Here is a 15,653-nt window from a genome sequence, read left to right as displayed (position 1 = left end):
TTTATAAATGCCTAGATAGTATATGGAGTATTCATATACTTCTTGTCATATCCTATCAATCATAAAACAAGAGTATATAAATAAATGCTTTGCTTACCTCAGTCCTCTGACAAATCTTCAGCGTCCCCCCTCCCACCTCCTCTATTTCTGTCCTCTCTCTTTGTATATTGAACATTGTGTAATCTGTATTAAGTGCTCCAAGGGGAGAATTTAGATCTCAAGTCAAGTCTCGTGCTTGAGCCCTGCATAGATAGCATTCCAAATATGTTTAACTTTATCTCCTTTAAAGGATTATGAAAATATGATCTCATAAATTTGCTGGTTTATTGTGCAAGGGCCTGGCCACATTATATAGTTAAATCATTCTGCAGGAATTTTGCAAGCCTTTTCAAGTTCAAATTTGAACCTTTTCCCTTTTGCGCTTAATAATTGTGTTTGGCATAAATCTAACAAAACACATTACTGTGTGCTTTGCATTGTAGGGACATAACATGGCTTCGCTTTCAGCTGGAAGTTGCTAGAATTCAATTCAAGACACTGTTCCTGGTTCATGCTGCTGTCAGTGGCTCTTCTTGACTGCATTTTGTTGGACAGCAACATTAAACATTGAATGTGGACTTGTAAAATAGAATCTAATGTAAACTTGCACACAGTTAAAATTGTTATCAGAGGTGGCCATACAATAAAATAACTGAGTTAGTTAAGCTTTCACGTTGCATCGTGTTCACAATTCTTAGTGTCATGCACTGCTGATCAGTTTAATACTGTCAATGCTCCGCACACTGTTCAGATCATTAATATCACACAGTTATACTAAGAGATAAACTGCTTTAGATCAAATTGTTTTGACTGTGACAAAAGATTAAGAATACGAAAGTGAAAGTGTTAGTGTGTGTATAATGTAAAGCAGAAACAAGGGACACTTGCACCCCAACAAACCAGAGTCTGAGCTAGCAACCACATGAAAGACACATTACAAGGGTGTTGCACACCACAGCAAGGATTCCATTTCCTTTGAGATCAATGGATTGATGCTGCTGCCAAAACTAACTCTTCTCATTTTGTTTCAGATAAGGAGTCAGCATGTTGTAAAGAAGGCTTACTTGTAATTGAAGTATAGAGATGTGCGGTGCCTCGAGAGGATAAACAGAGTATCAAAGCTAATTCAAGTGTTACTTTTAAAAAATGTTGTCAGCAGAGACCTTAAGCTTTTACATATTTAATGACCACTATGCATTGACTCATGCGACACAAGTTTACCAGTGGGAATAAAATCAAAGGGAGGCAGCATCTCTTGTGTTCTCCTTGAGTTTTCTGTGAATTGCTGTCCACGTTGCTGTGATTGGCTGTTAATACCCACCTATCTGTCTGCAAAAAAGGTCACCCTGGTGGAAATGGATGGACAGATAACACGGTGAACAACTCACTCACCAATACCCATCACTTTCAGACACATCTAAATCAAAACTAACTTGAAATGAACCTGAAAGGGTCTGTGAGTAAGCTGGTTCTTCGTGAGCACTCAGCTCCGTTAATTTAGAGGTGCACCTCCGAGCCTGTGACCTTCATGATACCTGCGGTGATACACAGAGAATGTAATGACTAATGGTCTGAAATGAAGGTGACTATAAATAATAGGTAAACAGCAGACGGTAGAAATACAAGTCACAAAAAATGTTATTTGTATTGTTGCTGTAATTATCTTTGAAGCAAGATTTAAAGATGCATAAACGTGACAAGACTGTTCTGTTAAAAACAGTTCCGCTTTTAAAAGTATATTTTGAGACACCTACGGTTTGTTCTGTTCTGCTCCGTCTAGCTTTTTAAATGCAAGAATGTACTTTGTGTGAATGGCCGTTTACTTAGCACTGTGTAGCTCTCTTTTTCTTCCTCTGAAAGGATATAATGGTATCAAGGTCATAGCACTGACATAAGTACTTCAAAATGTGATTTTAAGTATATTTCATTACAGATGTACAGTCCCTCTACCTTAATTCTTTACGTGTTTTAGTTCTAGCATTAAATCACAATTTGCCAGTTAGACATGGGTAATGATAGTGATGGGTTCGAGTCCACCTAAGTCGAGTCTAAGTCGAGTCAGAGTCTTTAACCAATCGAGTCCGAGATAAGTCCGAGTCCAAAATGGGCCGAGTCCCAAACAGCCGAGGCGAGTCCGAGTCCAACAAAACTCTATTTATTAGTATCTTAACATTGTTTTAACCTTTACAACTAAACGCAATATCCATTTAAATGTAACAAAAGCAAACACTATTGCATCTTGCCATTTTGATTTTTAATTAATAATTAGTGTCCTGCTTTGCTTAGCAAACTTTAAGTCAATCAACAGAAGTTATGACTGAATTGTGACATTTCAGAGTGAAACCAGTTTTAGAATGTGAAAAATGAAAGGGCGGGACTTGACTTTATTCATCATTAAAGTAAGTGTATAAATTCAAGAGTGGGGGTAAAAGAGTAGGTGAATGGGACCTTAAGAGCAGAAAATGCACCTTTTATCGAAATAAAAAAAACAAGCTTTATATAATTATGATTTAATGAAATATGAATAATCAATTAGTTTGTGTCAGTGTTTGAACCATTAAAGAAGAAACTGCATTTTAATTTCTGGGTTTAAAAAAAACAAACAAAAAATGAATGGATGCCAATGTACACATACCCCTTAGAGATTTTGAATTTTTTCTTGGATGAAAATGAGGCTGTGAGGGATAAACCTAGTCTGTACAATAACACACACTGTGTATAAAAGCCCTACATATATTTTCCATAAGTCACAGGCATTTTATTTTTTAATGCATTTATAGTTGCATTAATTGCAATAAATTACATTATATAAGGAATAATTGATGACGGGCCGTTGAATTATTAGAAAACAATGCACATCGAAGGTGATTTTGGCCCCATAAAAACTATTGCCGCAAAGATGTTAGAAATTATTTTTCTTTGAAGCTAGAAACTGCCACTAATACAAAAGAAAAAAAATAATAAACTAATGTAATAAAACATTCTCAAGCTTACTGAAGGCAAGTAAACTCTCCAAGTATTACTTACAAGCTAAATGATAAATAAATATATTACTCAAATACAAATTAAATCGTTTTGAGTTTCAGATAGCCTATAGTAAAGGCCTCTAGAAATAGCCTACTACAGACATTTCATGAAGTAATAAATGTAAAAATAATCTTCACTGAATACATTAAATATAGATGATTCTTATTAAAGTTAATAAGTGATTCAGTCAAGACCAGTGAGTGATTTTCTCCTTTTCTTTGATTAACATTTATGACGCAGTCGGCAGCTTTTACGCTGTTGCTTTAAGATCTGATGCATATGTGGCCGTAAGTGGTCAGGAGTTTGGGATATTACCAATAATAAGAGAAATCCTATAGTCGACTACGCCACCCGGAATACACAACAGCCCTAAACAAAGGGACACAGGTTCATTGCCAAAAGGCAGAGTGAGCATAATGGGTAATAATAATAATAATAATAATAATAAGTATAAACAAGTCACTTTATTAACATACACTTGATAAAAAAAATTTTTTTTTTAAAACATACAACACTTCACACCAGGTCTCAATACATCACACGTCTTTACCAGTAACTTATAAAACCAGTACCATACAATGAGAAAATAAAGGGGGAGGTGGCCAACAAAGGTCCCATATTGTACACCTTTCTGGAGTTTTGTTTTAGTTTTGATGTCCTTAAGAAGATATATTTGCGGTATAAGTACCAAAAACCATCTCAATATATTTTTACAGCTCCTCTCCCAGGAGCTCTGCTGAGAACAGGTCGATTTTGGCCTGTCTAATTAATATTCATGAGCCTCTCTTCTGATTGGCCTGTTGTTTTCTGAGTGATGCACGGCCAGTCCAACCACAGGTAACTAGGGTCAGTGATGTCACAGCGCTAGCTGGTGGCAGCAAAACAAAGTGGAGGCGGCCCATTCAAACCAGCGCAGATTCGGCTACATAAGGAGCTTAAAATATCATCTTGTTGTGATATCATCGACGTAATACAGCCTCAAATTAGACATTTGATCGCATATCTGCTGCCACTGTCAGACAAAAAACCAACGACAGCTGTGGCTAAACGCGATAAAACGAGCAAACTGGACAGAAACGATTGTCAAAAATGCTCGCGTTTGCAGCGCACACTTCTTATCAGAAAAGGTTAAATAAAGTATTTTATTTTGTTGTTATGGGCGCGTCTACAGATTTCTTGCCATATGTCTATGTTTCTTGCATCTCACGATTATGTCGTGTATGAAATAATGTTTGTGTGCATGTGTGTAAAACAACAAACTGACGATTTCTATATAATCATTTGTAATTGTATATACATTGTTGTGATTAATTGTGGCTGGAACAATAATGTAGCTGTAAAAATAGTTGCCTGCTGAAATTGAAATGTATATACATCTTCATCATGACTAGATAGACACGGTGAGTTTGTCTTTACTATACACGTTAGATGTGATCCACCTCATAGTAACAATCCTGTCAGATCGTCCATCCTTTGAGTGAGAGTGTAACGTTACATGTCGGCCAATCTGGTTTCGTGGTTAAAGTTAACCTTTTCGACATGTTTCCACGATGTTGTCTGGGGGTTTGCAAAAGGAGAGTGGGACTGTGGGCGGTACTCGGGGTGGTGACTGAAGGCGGTGACTGTGTAGTTCTGACGTCAACTTTTTACGGAAGTCACAACGGTTCGTGAAAAATCACAGCTACTTTAAGCAGACTGTGTGCATTTTACTGCGGACTGACTGTTTTGAAACTTATATGGAAGTTACATAGCCCTTAGACCTCAGTTATCATGAAAAAAGCCAGGAAATTTCAGTTTTGACAATATGGGACCGTTAATGGTTATTTTAGGGTTTTAGGCATTATGATTAAGCAAAGTAATAAAACTGGACATAACTTTACATAGCAATCGTTAGTAAGTGAGTCATGTTAACTTGAAATGTATATGGTAGTTACATAGCACCTAGACCTCAGTTATCATGAAAAAAGACAGGAAATTTCAGTTTTGACAATATGGGACCTTTAAGAGAACTTAAGCCAAAGAATTCGGCAATCGTATGCTGACTGAGAGGTGCGTTATTCTGTCAGCATGCTTTCGGTGTGTGCACAGAAACCCATCGGCTTTCAAGTACTGGTCAAGACATAAAAACACATGCAAATACTGAATATCACTTTTGTGATAATGCATTGAGTCAGTGACATTTCCGTCAACTGTCCCTGGACTAGGTTGGACTCTGACATATTTTCCGAGTCCAAAAGACTCGAGTCCGAGTCAAGTCCGAGTAAAAATGCATCCGAGTCCGTGACAAGTCCGAGTCCTTTAAAAAAACTGTACTTGAGACCGGACCCCAACTCTAGGTAATGAGTAGGACAGACAGTATTAAAACTTGAATGAATGGTGATTTCTGTGGTAAAACTCTACTCTAAAGACTACGTAAAAGTACTATTAAAAATATTATTCAGATAGAAGTAATATAATAATAGGTATTATTTTAATATAAAATTATACTGGAATATCTGGAATATATTTTTGTATGAAATATTGTATGTATCTTCTTGCACATGGAAAATATGTTAAAATAATATATACAGTAAATCTCTGACTTCATCCTAATGATTTCATAATTTCAATAATTTAATGAATCCAATACGCCAGTGTCAGAATCAAATCAAGACATTTTAATGTTTAGTCTTTCCTTCAAGAAGGAATGTCTGTGACTCTGAGGTTGGTTGGTTGGTTGGTTTTTATTGTGTGTGTGTGTGTGTGTGTGTGTTTGTTTGTTGTTTTTTGTTTTGTTTTTTTGCAAAGGCCTAAAAAGAAAAGCAGTATTCAGTGTGTGAGGCCAAGGATTCATTTTGTCATAAAAAAATTCACTTGAGTAACTAAAAAAAGTACCTCCATTAAACTCTTTTAAAAAAACATCCTTAAAATTTTTCCTTAAAATTTGCTTAATTAGCTAAACATAATGGAGGAAACATCCTTACTACCAGCTTCTAGTGCTAATGACACTTAATCTGTCTTAAGACAGTTTTCATTCATACCTCCTAACATCAAACTACGGTCTAACGTGCTGGTTTATTAACTAGATCATGATCAAGCCTTGACATAGGTTATGATTAAATATATTCCTCACAGCCAAAACTAACTAACTAGACTAGGGCAACATAAATCTTTTCTTAATGATTTCCCATTCTCTGTATATTTGTCATCACTTTAGACAGGGCCCTTGAATGAATGGTGATTCAGTGGTAAAACTCTACTCTAAAGACTACGTAAAAGTACTATTAAAAATATTATTCAGATAGAAGTAATATAATAATAGGTATTATTTTAATATAAAATTATACTGGAATATCTGGAATATATTTTTGTATGAAATATTGTATGTATCTTCTTGCACATGGAAAATATGTTAAAATAATATATACAGTAAATCTCTGACTTCATCCTAATGATTTCATAATTTCAATAATTTAATGAATCCAATACGCCAGTATCAGAATCAAATCAAGACATTTTAATGTTTAGTCTTTCCTTCAAGAAGGAATGTCTGTGACTCTGAGGTTGGTTGGTTGGTTTTTATTGTGTGTGTGTGTGTGTGTGTGTGTTTGTTTGTTGTTTTTTGTTTTGTTTTTTTGCAAAGGCCTAAAAAGAAAAGCAGTATTCAGTGTGTGAGGCCAAGGATTCATTTTGTCATAAAAAAATTCACTTGAGTAACTAAAAAAAGTACCTCCATTAAACTCTTTTAAAAAAACATCCTTAAAATTTTTCCTTAAAATTTGCTTAATTAGCTAAACATAATGGAGGAAACATCCTTACTACCAGCTTCTAGTGCTAATGACACTTAATCTGTCTTAAGACAGTTTTCATTCATACCTCCTAACATCAAACTACGGTCTAACGTGCTGGTTTATTAACTAGATCATGATCAAGCCTTGACATAGGTTATGATTAAATATATTCCTCACAGCCAAAACTAACTAACTAGACTAGGGCAACATAAATCTTTTCTTAATGATTTCCCATTCTCTGTATATTTGTCATCACTTTAGACAGGGCCCTTGACAGTGCATCTGAAAGTCATTTTCCACTTATTTATGACAAACTACCTGAGTTGTTAGCAGTCTATTGTTCACTCCAGAACTTTCCAATTCACTTTATCATTGACAAAAGTTTAATTCTCCAGTTTAGAAAGACAAAGTAGTTTCGCATTTTCTTGTAAACAGTGGATTACAAACCTGATGCAGCTTATGCGGAGAGACTTATCATCTTATTGTCTCTGTGTAGCATATATTTGAAGGTTAATACTAAAATGTGATGAAAGTGAAGAAGACAGGGAAAGGGGAGAATTATTTATGAAAAAGCAAAACAAGACTAGTGAGAGGGAGAAGGAAGACCAAGGGTGAGTGTAAGGAGAAGGGAATAGAAAGATAATTGCAGACAGTGGAGGTCACAACAGGAGTCTGACCTCTGACAAACCCTTTCAGCCCATAGTAACAGACTGCAAACTGTTACCTTCACAAACTGTGCTGTATAAACAACTTGTTTTCCTTCGCCCAGGGTTCAGACAGTTGGTTCTGTGGATGGTGGGAGAGGGAAAATAACAGTAATTATGTTTGAATCAGCCTGAGAGCTGTTATTAGCCCCCCCAATTATTTTTGCAGTCCATTCACACCATCCAAAATTTATACATTCACTCATAATGTCAGGGTTTTTTCTACCCATGTTTGTGAAACTGTGCAGAGCTAAGGTCAGTCATTAAATGCAAGGAAGAAAATACCTCTCAGTGTGTGTATAAATTTTGCTCATTGTTTGATGTGTGGACAAAGATATGTATGGAGGCCTTCCCCTGGTGTCCATCCTTCTGAATTTCACTGTCAGAAAAATGAAACGTTTGTTATATTTTTGAAGATGTTTCATTGCGATGACCTTAGTGCCCCCAGCTTCTATTTGGCCTTAATTTTGCATATTTGGCATATATTGCATATATGACATATTTGTCCCTTTAATACACATTTCTGTTCATATCTTGAATGGCTCAGTGGTGCACACCTCAGATTAAATGGATTGTGAATGATGAGCATTGAAGGAAAACATCAAAGGAAGGTGCAATGACCATCAAAGTAGAAATGAAACAGTTGGATTCTCATTTGTTTATTCCTGTAATATCTCCAGCTGTGTGTTCGTAGAAAACCCTGTCCCCCTTTAGTTATTTTGAAGCCAAAAGGGAAGTAGCTTTTTTGTTGTTTATGTACACTCTAAAAAATGCTGGGTTATTTTTTTTAACCCAAATGATGGGTTCAGCCATTTGGGTCATTTTATTGGGTTGTTTTTAATATTTTTACCCAGGTGCTGGGTTATATTTATAACCCGAATGTTGGGTTCAGCTTGTTGGGTCATTTTTTGGGGGGTTATTTTTTATATTTTTACCCAGGCGCTGGGTCATTTTAACGCTGGGGTATTTTTTTCTACCTAACCGCTGGGTTGACCCTGTCTCCGGTGAAACTTCTCAACAATGCTGCTGAGCACAGGCTTTTTAAGTCCACAGGAGAGCCTCCGATTTGGTGCACTCTTTCAGGGAAATAAAGGTTTGTATACATTTTATTTCATTTATAAAGTCTTTAATGTGGTGTAAATTATATTATTTTACGCAACGCAACATAAGGACGAGATGTCAGTCAGCAGCAGTCATTTCGCTCTGGAAACACTGAGTGTAAGTTCATTTGATGTTAAAATATGTTCTCTAATCTCAGTACTGTTTGTTTTGGGGCAGGTTTTGCAGTCAGTCACGCCATCTCTCAGCTACGAGTGAAATGCGAACAGCAGCCCTTCACCGGCTCAGATTTCGGTGACACACCAGCACGAGAATTAGCACGATTTCGGTAAAAAGCGATTATAGAGAACAGTTGAATACACTTAAATTAAAATGCTACTTTTAAATGTGCCTTTTTATTTCTAAAATTCTTGTTAAACGAGTTTAAATGCATGTAATATTGTAAACTATGCTGTATTCACCCAAATAAATTCAATCATCTTTCATCTTTTGATTATTGCTGTTGCCTATAGTAATTCTGTGTGTGATTTTTCATTTCCAGCCCATTTTAAGCCAGCAATATAATAATTTTTAAACATTAGATTACTTAAATTAATCAACCCAGCATGTTGGTTAAAAATGTTTAACCCAACCAGCTGGGTCAAAATAACCCAGCATGTGTTCTGTCCAATATTTACCCAGCGCTGGGTTGCCAAATAACCCAAGTTGTGTTGTTTTTAACCCAGCATTTTTTAGAGTGTAAGTAGCAGCCATGGTGTGTTTGCTCCACCAAACAGTTATACTTATCGTGTTTCCTACCTGTACATGTGTTCTTATCTTACACTCTAAAAAATGCTGGGTTAAATACAACCTAGTGTTGGGTAAAACAGGGACAAACCCAGCAATTGGGTTGTTTTGACCCACCGGTTGGGTTACTACCCAGAAGGTTGGGTTAAACATTTAACCCAACCGCTGGGTCAAAACAGCCCAATTGCTGGGTTTGTCCCTATTTTACCCAGCACTCAGCAATTGGGTTGTTTTGACCCACCGGTTGGGTTACTACCCAGAAGGTTGGGTTAAACATTTAACCCAACCGCTGGGTCAAAACAGCCCAATTGCTGGGTTTGTCCCTATTTTACCCAGCACTGGGTTGTATTTAACCCAGCATTTTTTAGAGTGTAGTAAATCTAAAATTCCTGGTAGGTATAGGGAAATATGTAGTTAAGGAACATGGCTTCCAAACATCATTAATTGTTCTGTGGTTTCTGCTTAGAAATGTTTATGTTTATCTTCTTATCTCACTACACTCTAAAAAATGCTGGGTTAAAAACAACCCAGTGTTCATCGAGTGTTCACTTTCAGCGCTGAGGAGTGTTGAGAAAAGAAACCTTGCAGGAGAGGCTATAGCCTCCCTTCTGATATCAACCAATCATCACAGAAATGTAAATTATGTGATATTAGTTTGAACGTCTCCCGCTGCGCTGATAATGTACCAAGTACTTATGATGAGTAGCGATATTGAATATTTGATCGCCAACAGATTTACCAAGCTGTCATTCAAACAGTATATATACAAATTTTAAAAAAGGGGAAAACACGCCTAACTGGATATCGACTACAGCAGTCATCTTAATTAAATAGCACAACAGGCAGCTCTCTTTTAACAGACTTTAAAGAAGGGGTGGATGTTTGTTTCATGTGATAGGCCAGGTAAGTGAAGTTATATTATCTTGCTGTATGCGTGTCGTTTTCTTTACGTTTTCTCACTAAAAGCAACCAAAAAAGCCATTTCAAAGTGGTTAAGCAAATAATAATAATCGGCAGGGATCCCAGACCAATGCAAGTGTGCCTCCTCGGTTTTAAAACCCACGAGCCGCCACTGGTTATGCAAGGCAAAAGTGTTTCCAGCGCGAAACGACCGCTGCTGATGCAGCTGACTGACATCTCGTCCTTATATTGCGTTGCGTAAAATAATATAATTTACACCACATTAAAGACTTTATAAATTAAATAAAATGTATACAAACCTTTATTTCACCGAAAGAGTGCACCAAATCGGCGGCGGCGCTGAGAACCGCTCTCTCCTGTGGACTTAAAAAACCTGTGCTCTCAGCAGCTGCATTGTTGAGAAGTTTCACCGGAGACAGGGTCAACCCAGCGGTTAGGTCGAAAAAAATAACCCAGCATTAAAATGACCCAGCGCCTGGGTAAAAATTTTAAAAATGACCCAATAGACTTGATCGGTGTCGCGTCATAGCTGTGTGGGCGGAGTCGGCGTGAGGAAAACAATCTTTCCCCCTCATTGGAAAAGCATGGTGTTGACTCAGAATGGCCTACATAAAATCATTTCTGCCGCTCGACAGAGCAACATACGTAGAAACACTAAGCCATATTGGGTCGGACTATCCATACGGTATCTGTGACTGGACAAACGACCCAACGGTGTCGTTTCCCGACATTTTAGTTACCTGATTGCATCTATAGGCAAGAGACAGCTTACTACAAGCCTATACTTGACGGCTTGTGAAAGTAAACATTTGTCGTTTTGTATTGCTTCATTTTAATAAAGTGATAAAGACTTGAGTAAAAGCCTGTCGCACTCTTTTATTGATATATTAAAAAGAACTTTAACATTGACAAAACAGGTAACATTAAGGTCCACAGAAGCACCTTGAAATGTGCAGCGTTATTCTATGTGGTGTGTGCTAAGTATAGCCTAATCATTTTCACAAATACATGCCGTAAAATAAAAAGATATAAAATAACATGAAAATATCCCTTACGAAAATTAACCATGGTTACAACCAAAAAAGAAAAACAACGTTTTGCTACACTAACCATAGTTTAACCATGGTATTTGTAGTAAAACTGTGGTTATAGGCTACAATTGGTAATAAAAACGCCAAAAAAAACATGGTTGGCCTACTATACTTTTACTATAGTAATAGGCCTACCACTGCTAATTTTTGTAAGGGATTGTGTATAATAATATGAATATCAGGGAGTGAGATTTCTTTGATTGTGATGCGAAGGAGGGTTACTGTAAGCACCAACAGAACTGGGTTGCGGTGCAGGGGGACGGGACTAATGACCCCCTCGATCATCGCAAGGTAAGTAGTAGTGTAACCTATCTGGAGTGCATATAAATATGAATATTAAGCTTGATATGTTTCATACATTGTATCCATAATTACTTTCGGAGTTCTGATAATGTGTGCTACCTGCTCAGTGCTACCTCCGGTAGTCCGTTTGTTTATTTGGCATATAAATCTTCAGATCGTTTTTTTTTTTTACTTATTAGAGGTACAGAACGCCACGCAGCAACTTTTCGACATTGCACCAAGCAAAAATCAATCTAAATCATCACAAAAAGTAAAGATCAAGCGCCTATCAAGGTCTTCGTGCGTTTATTTTCCCCCACGGCATAAATGGTTATGACTTTTTGTGGGCGTTCCCAGCAATACCGAACAAGTCTATAAAATGACCCAACAAGCTGAACCCAGCATTTGGGTTAAAAAAACTAAATAACCCAGCACCTGGGTAAAAAATATTAAAAACGACACAATAAAATGACCCAACAGACTGACCCAGCATTTGGGATAAAAAAAATAACCCAGCATTTTTTAGAGTGTAGTTAAATATGCCAGTCCCTCTTCATGATTACCAGTAGTTCATCCGGACTCTGTTGCTTTGTGTATAACATTCCACTATAACAATCAAACAATGGTCACAGCATTCACACGGTAGAGTCAAGAAACTAACAGAAGTGTTAAACCTTTGTAATATTAAATCATTCGATCAAGCTTTCAAGCTCTAAAGGATATTAAGGGCCAAAGCACACCTCTGGGGCCAAGGGAGAATGGTGCCAATCTTCCAGAAAATTTCTTGCACTCTGCTAGACTTTCATCCTGTGACTAATCATAGCGGTCTCTCTCTCTCTCCCTCTCCATTACTCGCCCACACCATGTTTCGAGTATCCAGGTCTTTTTTATAGAATTTTACTGAGTATTTGTTTCATTTTGATGTTCTACCGCTAAGTGTTTGAAATACTTCAAATACTAGGGTTAGAGTTAACCCTAATCTGCCAAATATATTGTATATAGTCTATATTTGTATGCGACTATCCTAACTATTCTAATGTTGCTTTACTCATTCTGTTTTTCTGTTACAAGCAGTACTTAACCTTAAGCAAATCACAATGTGTGGGCTGTGATGTCTGCTAGACAGATGCTCTCTACATGGAAACATCACAAGTCTGGCTTGGCTTTTCTCCACTGGTAATGAGTTCATATATTGGTGGAAGGTAATGTCTGCTTTCCCAGTGTGCTGAAAACCAGCTGCTGCGCAAAATTGTGGAAGTGAATGTAATCTTCAGGAAATTGGCATCTTTTTTCCAACCTCTCTGAAAACAGCAGAGAGCTCAGCAGCCAGCATCATTCTTATTGCCAGGCACCATTTATCTTATAGATTTTAAACAGAGCGACTACATAACATCCATTAGGAGATGTATCTCATACCTCTATGCATTACTGCTAATTTTAGTGTCGTAATTGAGTTTATTCTCCTTTCATCAGTCATCTTCTGGTGGTGGGCTTCATCTACCCACTCAAAGGATGCGTCGCTTCATCTGTGACGAGATGAGCTACGCATTATCAAGCCCACAGAAAAGTTCACTTGGTGTCATCTGCTTTGAATCAAAAAACATGTTTGGCTCCAGAAATGAGGAAGAAATTGTCATACTCTTCCCACTTCGGTCTCCACTTTTTCAACACCATTATGGACAACAATTCAGTGGAAACGAGACCAAAACCATGTGTCACCTGAACAGTCTCCATTCTTGTGCTGTGGCCTTCTGTAATGACCTGTCCAGCCTTTTATTCCCATCCCAGTTACTGTAACGGCACAGACTTATTTACTGTTCTGAATCATACGCTCTGTTGAGTCTCAATACATTTTGTCATCTATTAATAGAGACCAGTGCCTTTTACAGAATAACCGTCGCAAGTGCTAACACCTTTAAACGTTCTGTTAATTATTTAAGGAAAGTTTCTTGTTTATGTATACATGAGAAAAAGAAGTTCAAAAATCAAGTCATCTGAGGTATGATTAACCAACCTGTTTTTCTCTCTCTTCCTGTGTTTTCTAGACAGCTCAGACGGTGTTGCTGGTTGTCACTGCCTTCCTCATCTGCTGGATGCCGCACCACATTATCGCTATGTGGGTAGAATTCGGCCAGTTCCCATTGAATGATGCTTCTTTTGCGTTTCGCATAATCTCTCACTGCCTAGCCTATGGAAACTCCTGTGTCAACCCCATTCTTTATGCCTTCCTCTCTGAAAACTTCAGAAAAGCCTGCAAGCAGGTCTTCACGTGCCACTTCTTTTACTCTCCTCCGCCCGTGGAGAAAGTGGTGCGCATTCGCATGGAGAACTTCTCCATGACACATTCCACCACTAACATGTGACTCAAAACATTTTAGAGGTATCGGCACTGTTAAAAACATTTCTGTTGTTGTCTCTGCTTCATGCTGTGCTGTCATGGATTACATTTCAAGGTTTGACTGACAAGGACAGTAAAAATGAAGTTACCTTGAGAAGTAAAACCAGATATAATATCTCAATCCATGTTTACTAAAGGCATTTGCCAATAACTATTTAAGTGTAAATAGTGTTTGTCAATGAAATGTTTTTACATATTTATGGTCACTGTTAACTGTATTATTGTTATTGAAAATAATTAAAACTTATGTAGAGATACATTTAAATATATAATTACTACAATTATACTTGATATGTTTGAGAGAATCACTCTAAAAGAGCATGTTTGTGAAGGAACTGTGCTGTCTGAACACCTTTTTGCATAGTGTTTATGTTGTCTCAGTTTAAACATGCCATACATTTTCATTCTTACTTGTATGCTGTATGTGCAGTCTTATGGTTATATATCTGTTATGAAAATAAAATATTATTGAAGGTTACCCCTTTTAAGAATTCAAATAATAAAAATATCAAATTCAATGAACAATAAAATATGTTTAATTTTCTGGTCCTTTAAGAGCAAGTTAGAGTGGGTTATTGTTTAAAGAAGATGTCGCTATCTTTATCCCAGTGCTTATGGTTAACTGTTTGACATACCGGAGATCGTCCTAAACAAAAGACCAGTGGAAACTCTGTGTGTGTGTCAATCTCTCACCAGTCTATTACTCACGCCTCTCTGTGAGATACCAGGGCCCTCATTTATCAACAGTGCATACGCACAGATGTGTGCGTAATGAGTGCGTAAGCACAGTTTCACGTAAAGTGTGTGATCTACCAACTTGTACTTATATGTAGGAATGTGTGTAAATATAAGGACAAAATAAATAAACTTTTCTACGCACTGTTGATAAATGAGGCCAATTTTTTCAGTTTGCATAACTTTGGAATGACTGATTCCAAGTGCACACTGGTAACTTTTTCTTCTTCTTTTAAGTATATGATGTGTATATATTTGAACATATCTGTAAATAATGCTATATTTCACATAGTGTCAGCACTATAGGTCTGGCAGTCCACCGTGATAAGAGATTTATCTTACAGTTTTAGACTGGGAGAACTTGCAGGTGAGAAGCTTGGGAAAATATCCAGAAACTGGTGCTGCTAAATCATGCTCAGACAAATCATTAATAACAAAGTTAACCTGTTCAGACAATGTCAATTTGAACAGACATGCCTTTTCCCCAGTGCTTTTCGTTCAAATCACAAATAGAAGCTGCTAAATCAATCAATTGATTGCGTCATATATCACACACTGAACATTGATTTTATTAGTAATTCCATAACTTTTGTCCAGTCGTTAAAATTCAGTCAGATTATCATCAAATTGATTATCATTTATGACTGCATTTAGTGGTGAAAAAAATAACAAATTATTGCCCCTGAAACATAATTTGGATCACTAACAACTGCAAATACTCAACCTTCTTCTCTATACATTTACACCAAATATCTAAATTGTGAAAAAAGCAGATGGTGAGCCCCAAGTAGCCCAAACATTATTTTTTAAACACTTCATTCAACAAAATGATCTCTTTGCA

General features: G+C 36.9%; 1 protein-coding gene and 1 long non-coding RNA gene across 2 annotated transcripts in view; one reads left to right on the top strand and one right to left on the bottom strand.

Annotated features, from left to right (window-relative positions):
* LOC107563492 (galanin receptor type 1-like) overlaps positions 1–14,042 on the top strand; it is a 48,309-nt gene extending 34,267 nt beyond the window's left edge. Inside the window, exon 3 of the mRNA XM_016248385.1 lies at positions 13,725–14,042. Within this exon, the coding sequence (XP_016103871.1) occupies positions 13,725–14,042 (318 nt within the window). The remainder of the gene's footprint in view (positions 1–13,724) is intronic.
* On the bottom strand, positions 7,561–9,414 carry LOC107563493 (uncharacterized). The gene is made up of 3 exons (XR_001606105.1): positions 9,404–9,414; positions 7,826–7,919; positions 7,561–7,622 (listed from the first exon to the last, which is right to left on the bottom strand). It is a non-coding gene; the product is annotated as an uncharacterized lncRNA (long non-coding RNA).
* Positions 14,043–15,653: the final 1,611 nt, after the last annotated feature.

The sequence above is a fragment of the Sinocyclocheilus grahami genome, unplaced genomic scaffold (assembly GCF_001515645.1).
Source record: "Sinocyclocheilus grahami isolate Dianchi unplaced genomic scaffold, SAMN03320097.WGS_v1.1 scaffold876.1, whole genome shotgun sequence".
Classification (NCBI taxonomy): Eukaryota; Metazoa; Chordata; class Actinopteri; order Cypriniformes; family Cyprinidae; genus Sinocyclocheilus; species Sinocyclocheilus grahami.
The sequence above is the reverse complement of the archived record's forward strand: the minus strand, read 5'-3'. Positions and strand labels throughout refer to the sequence as shown.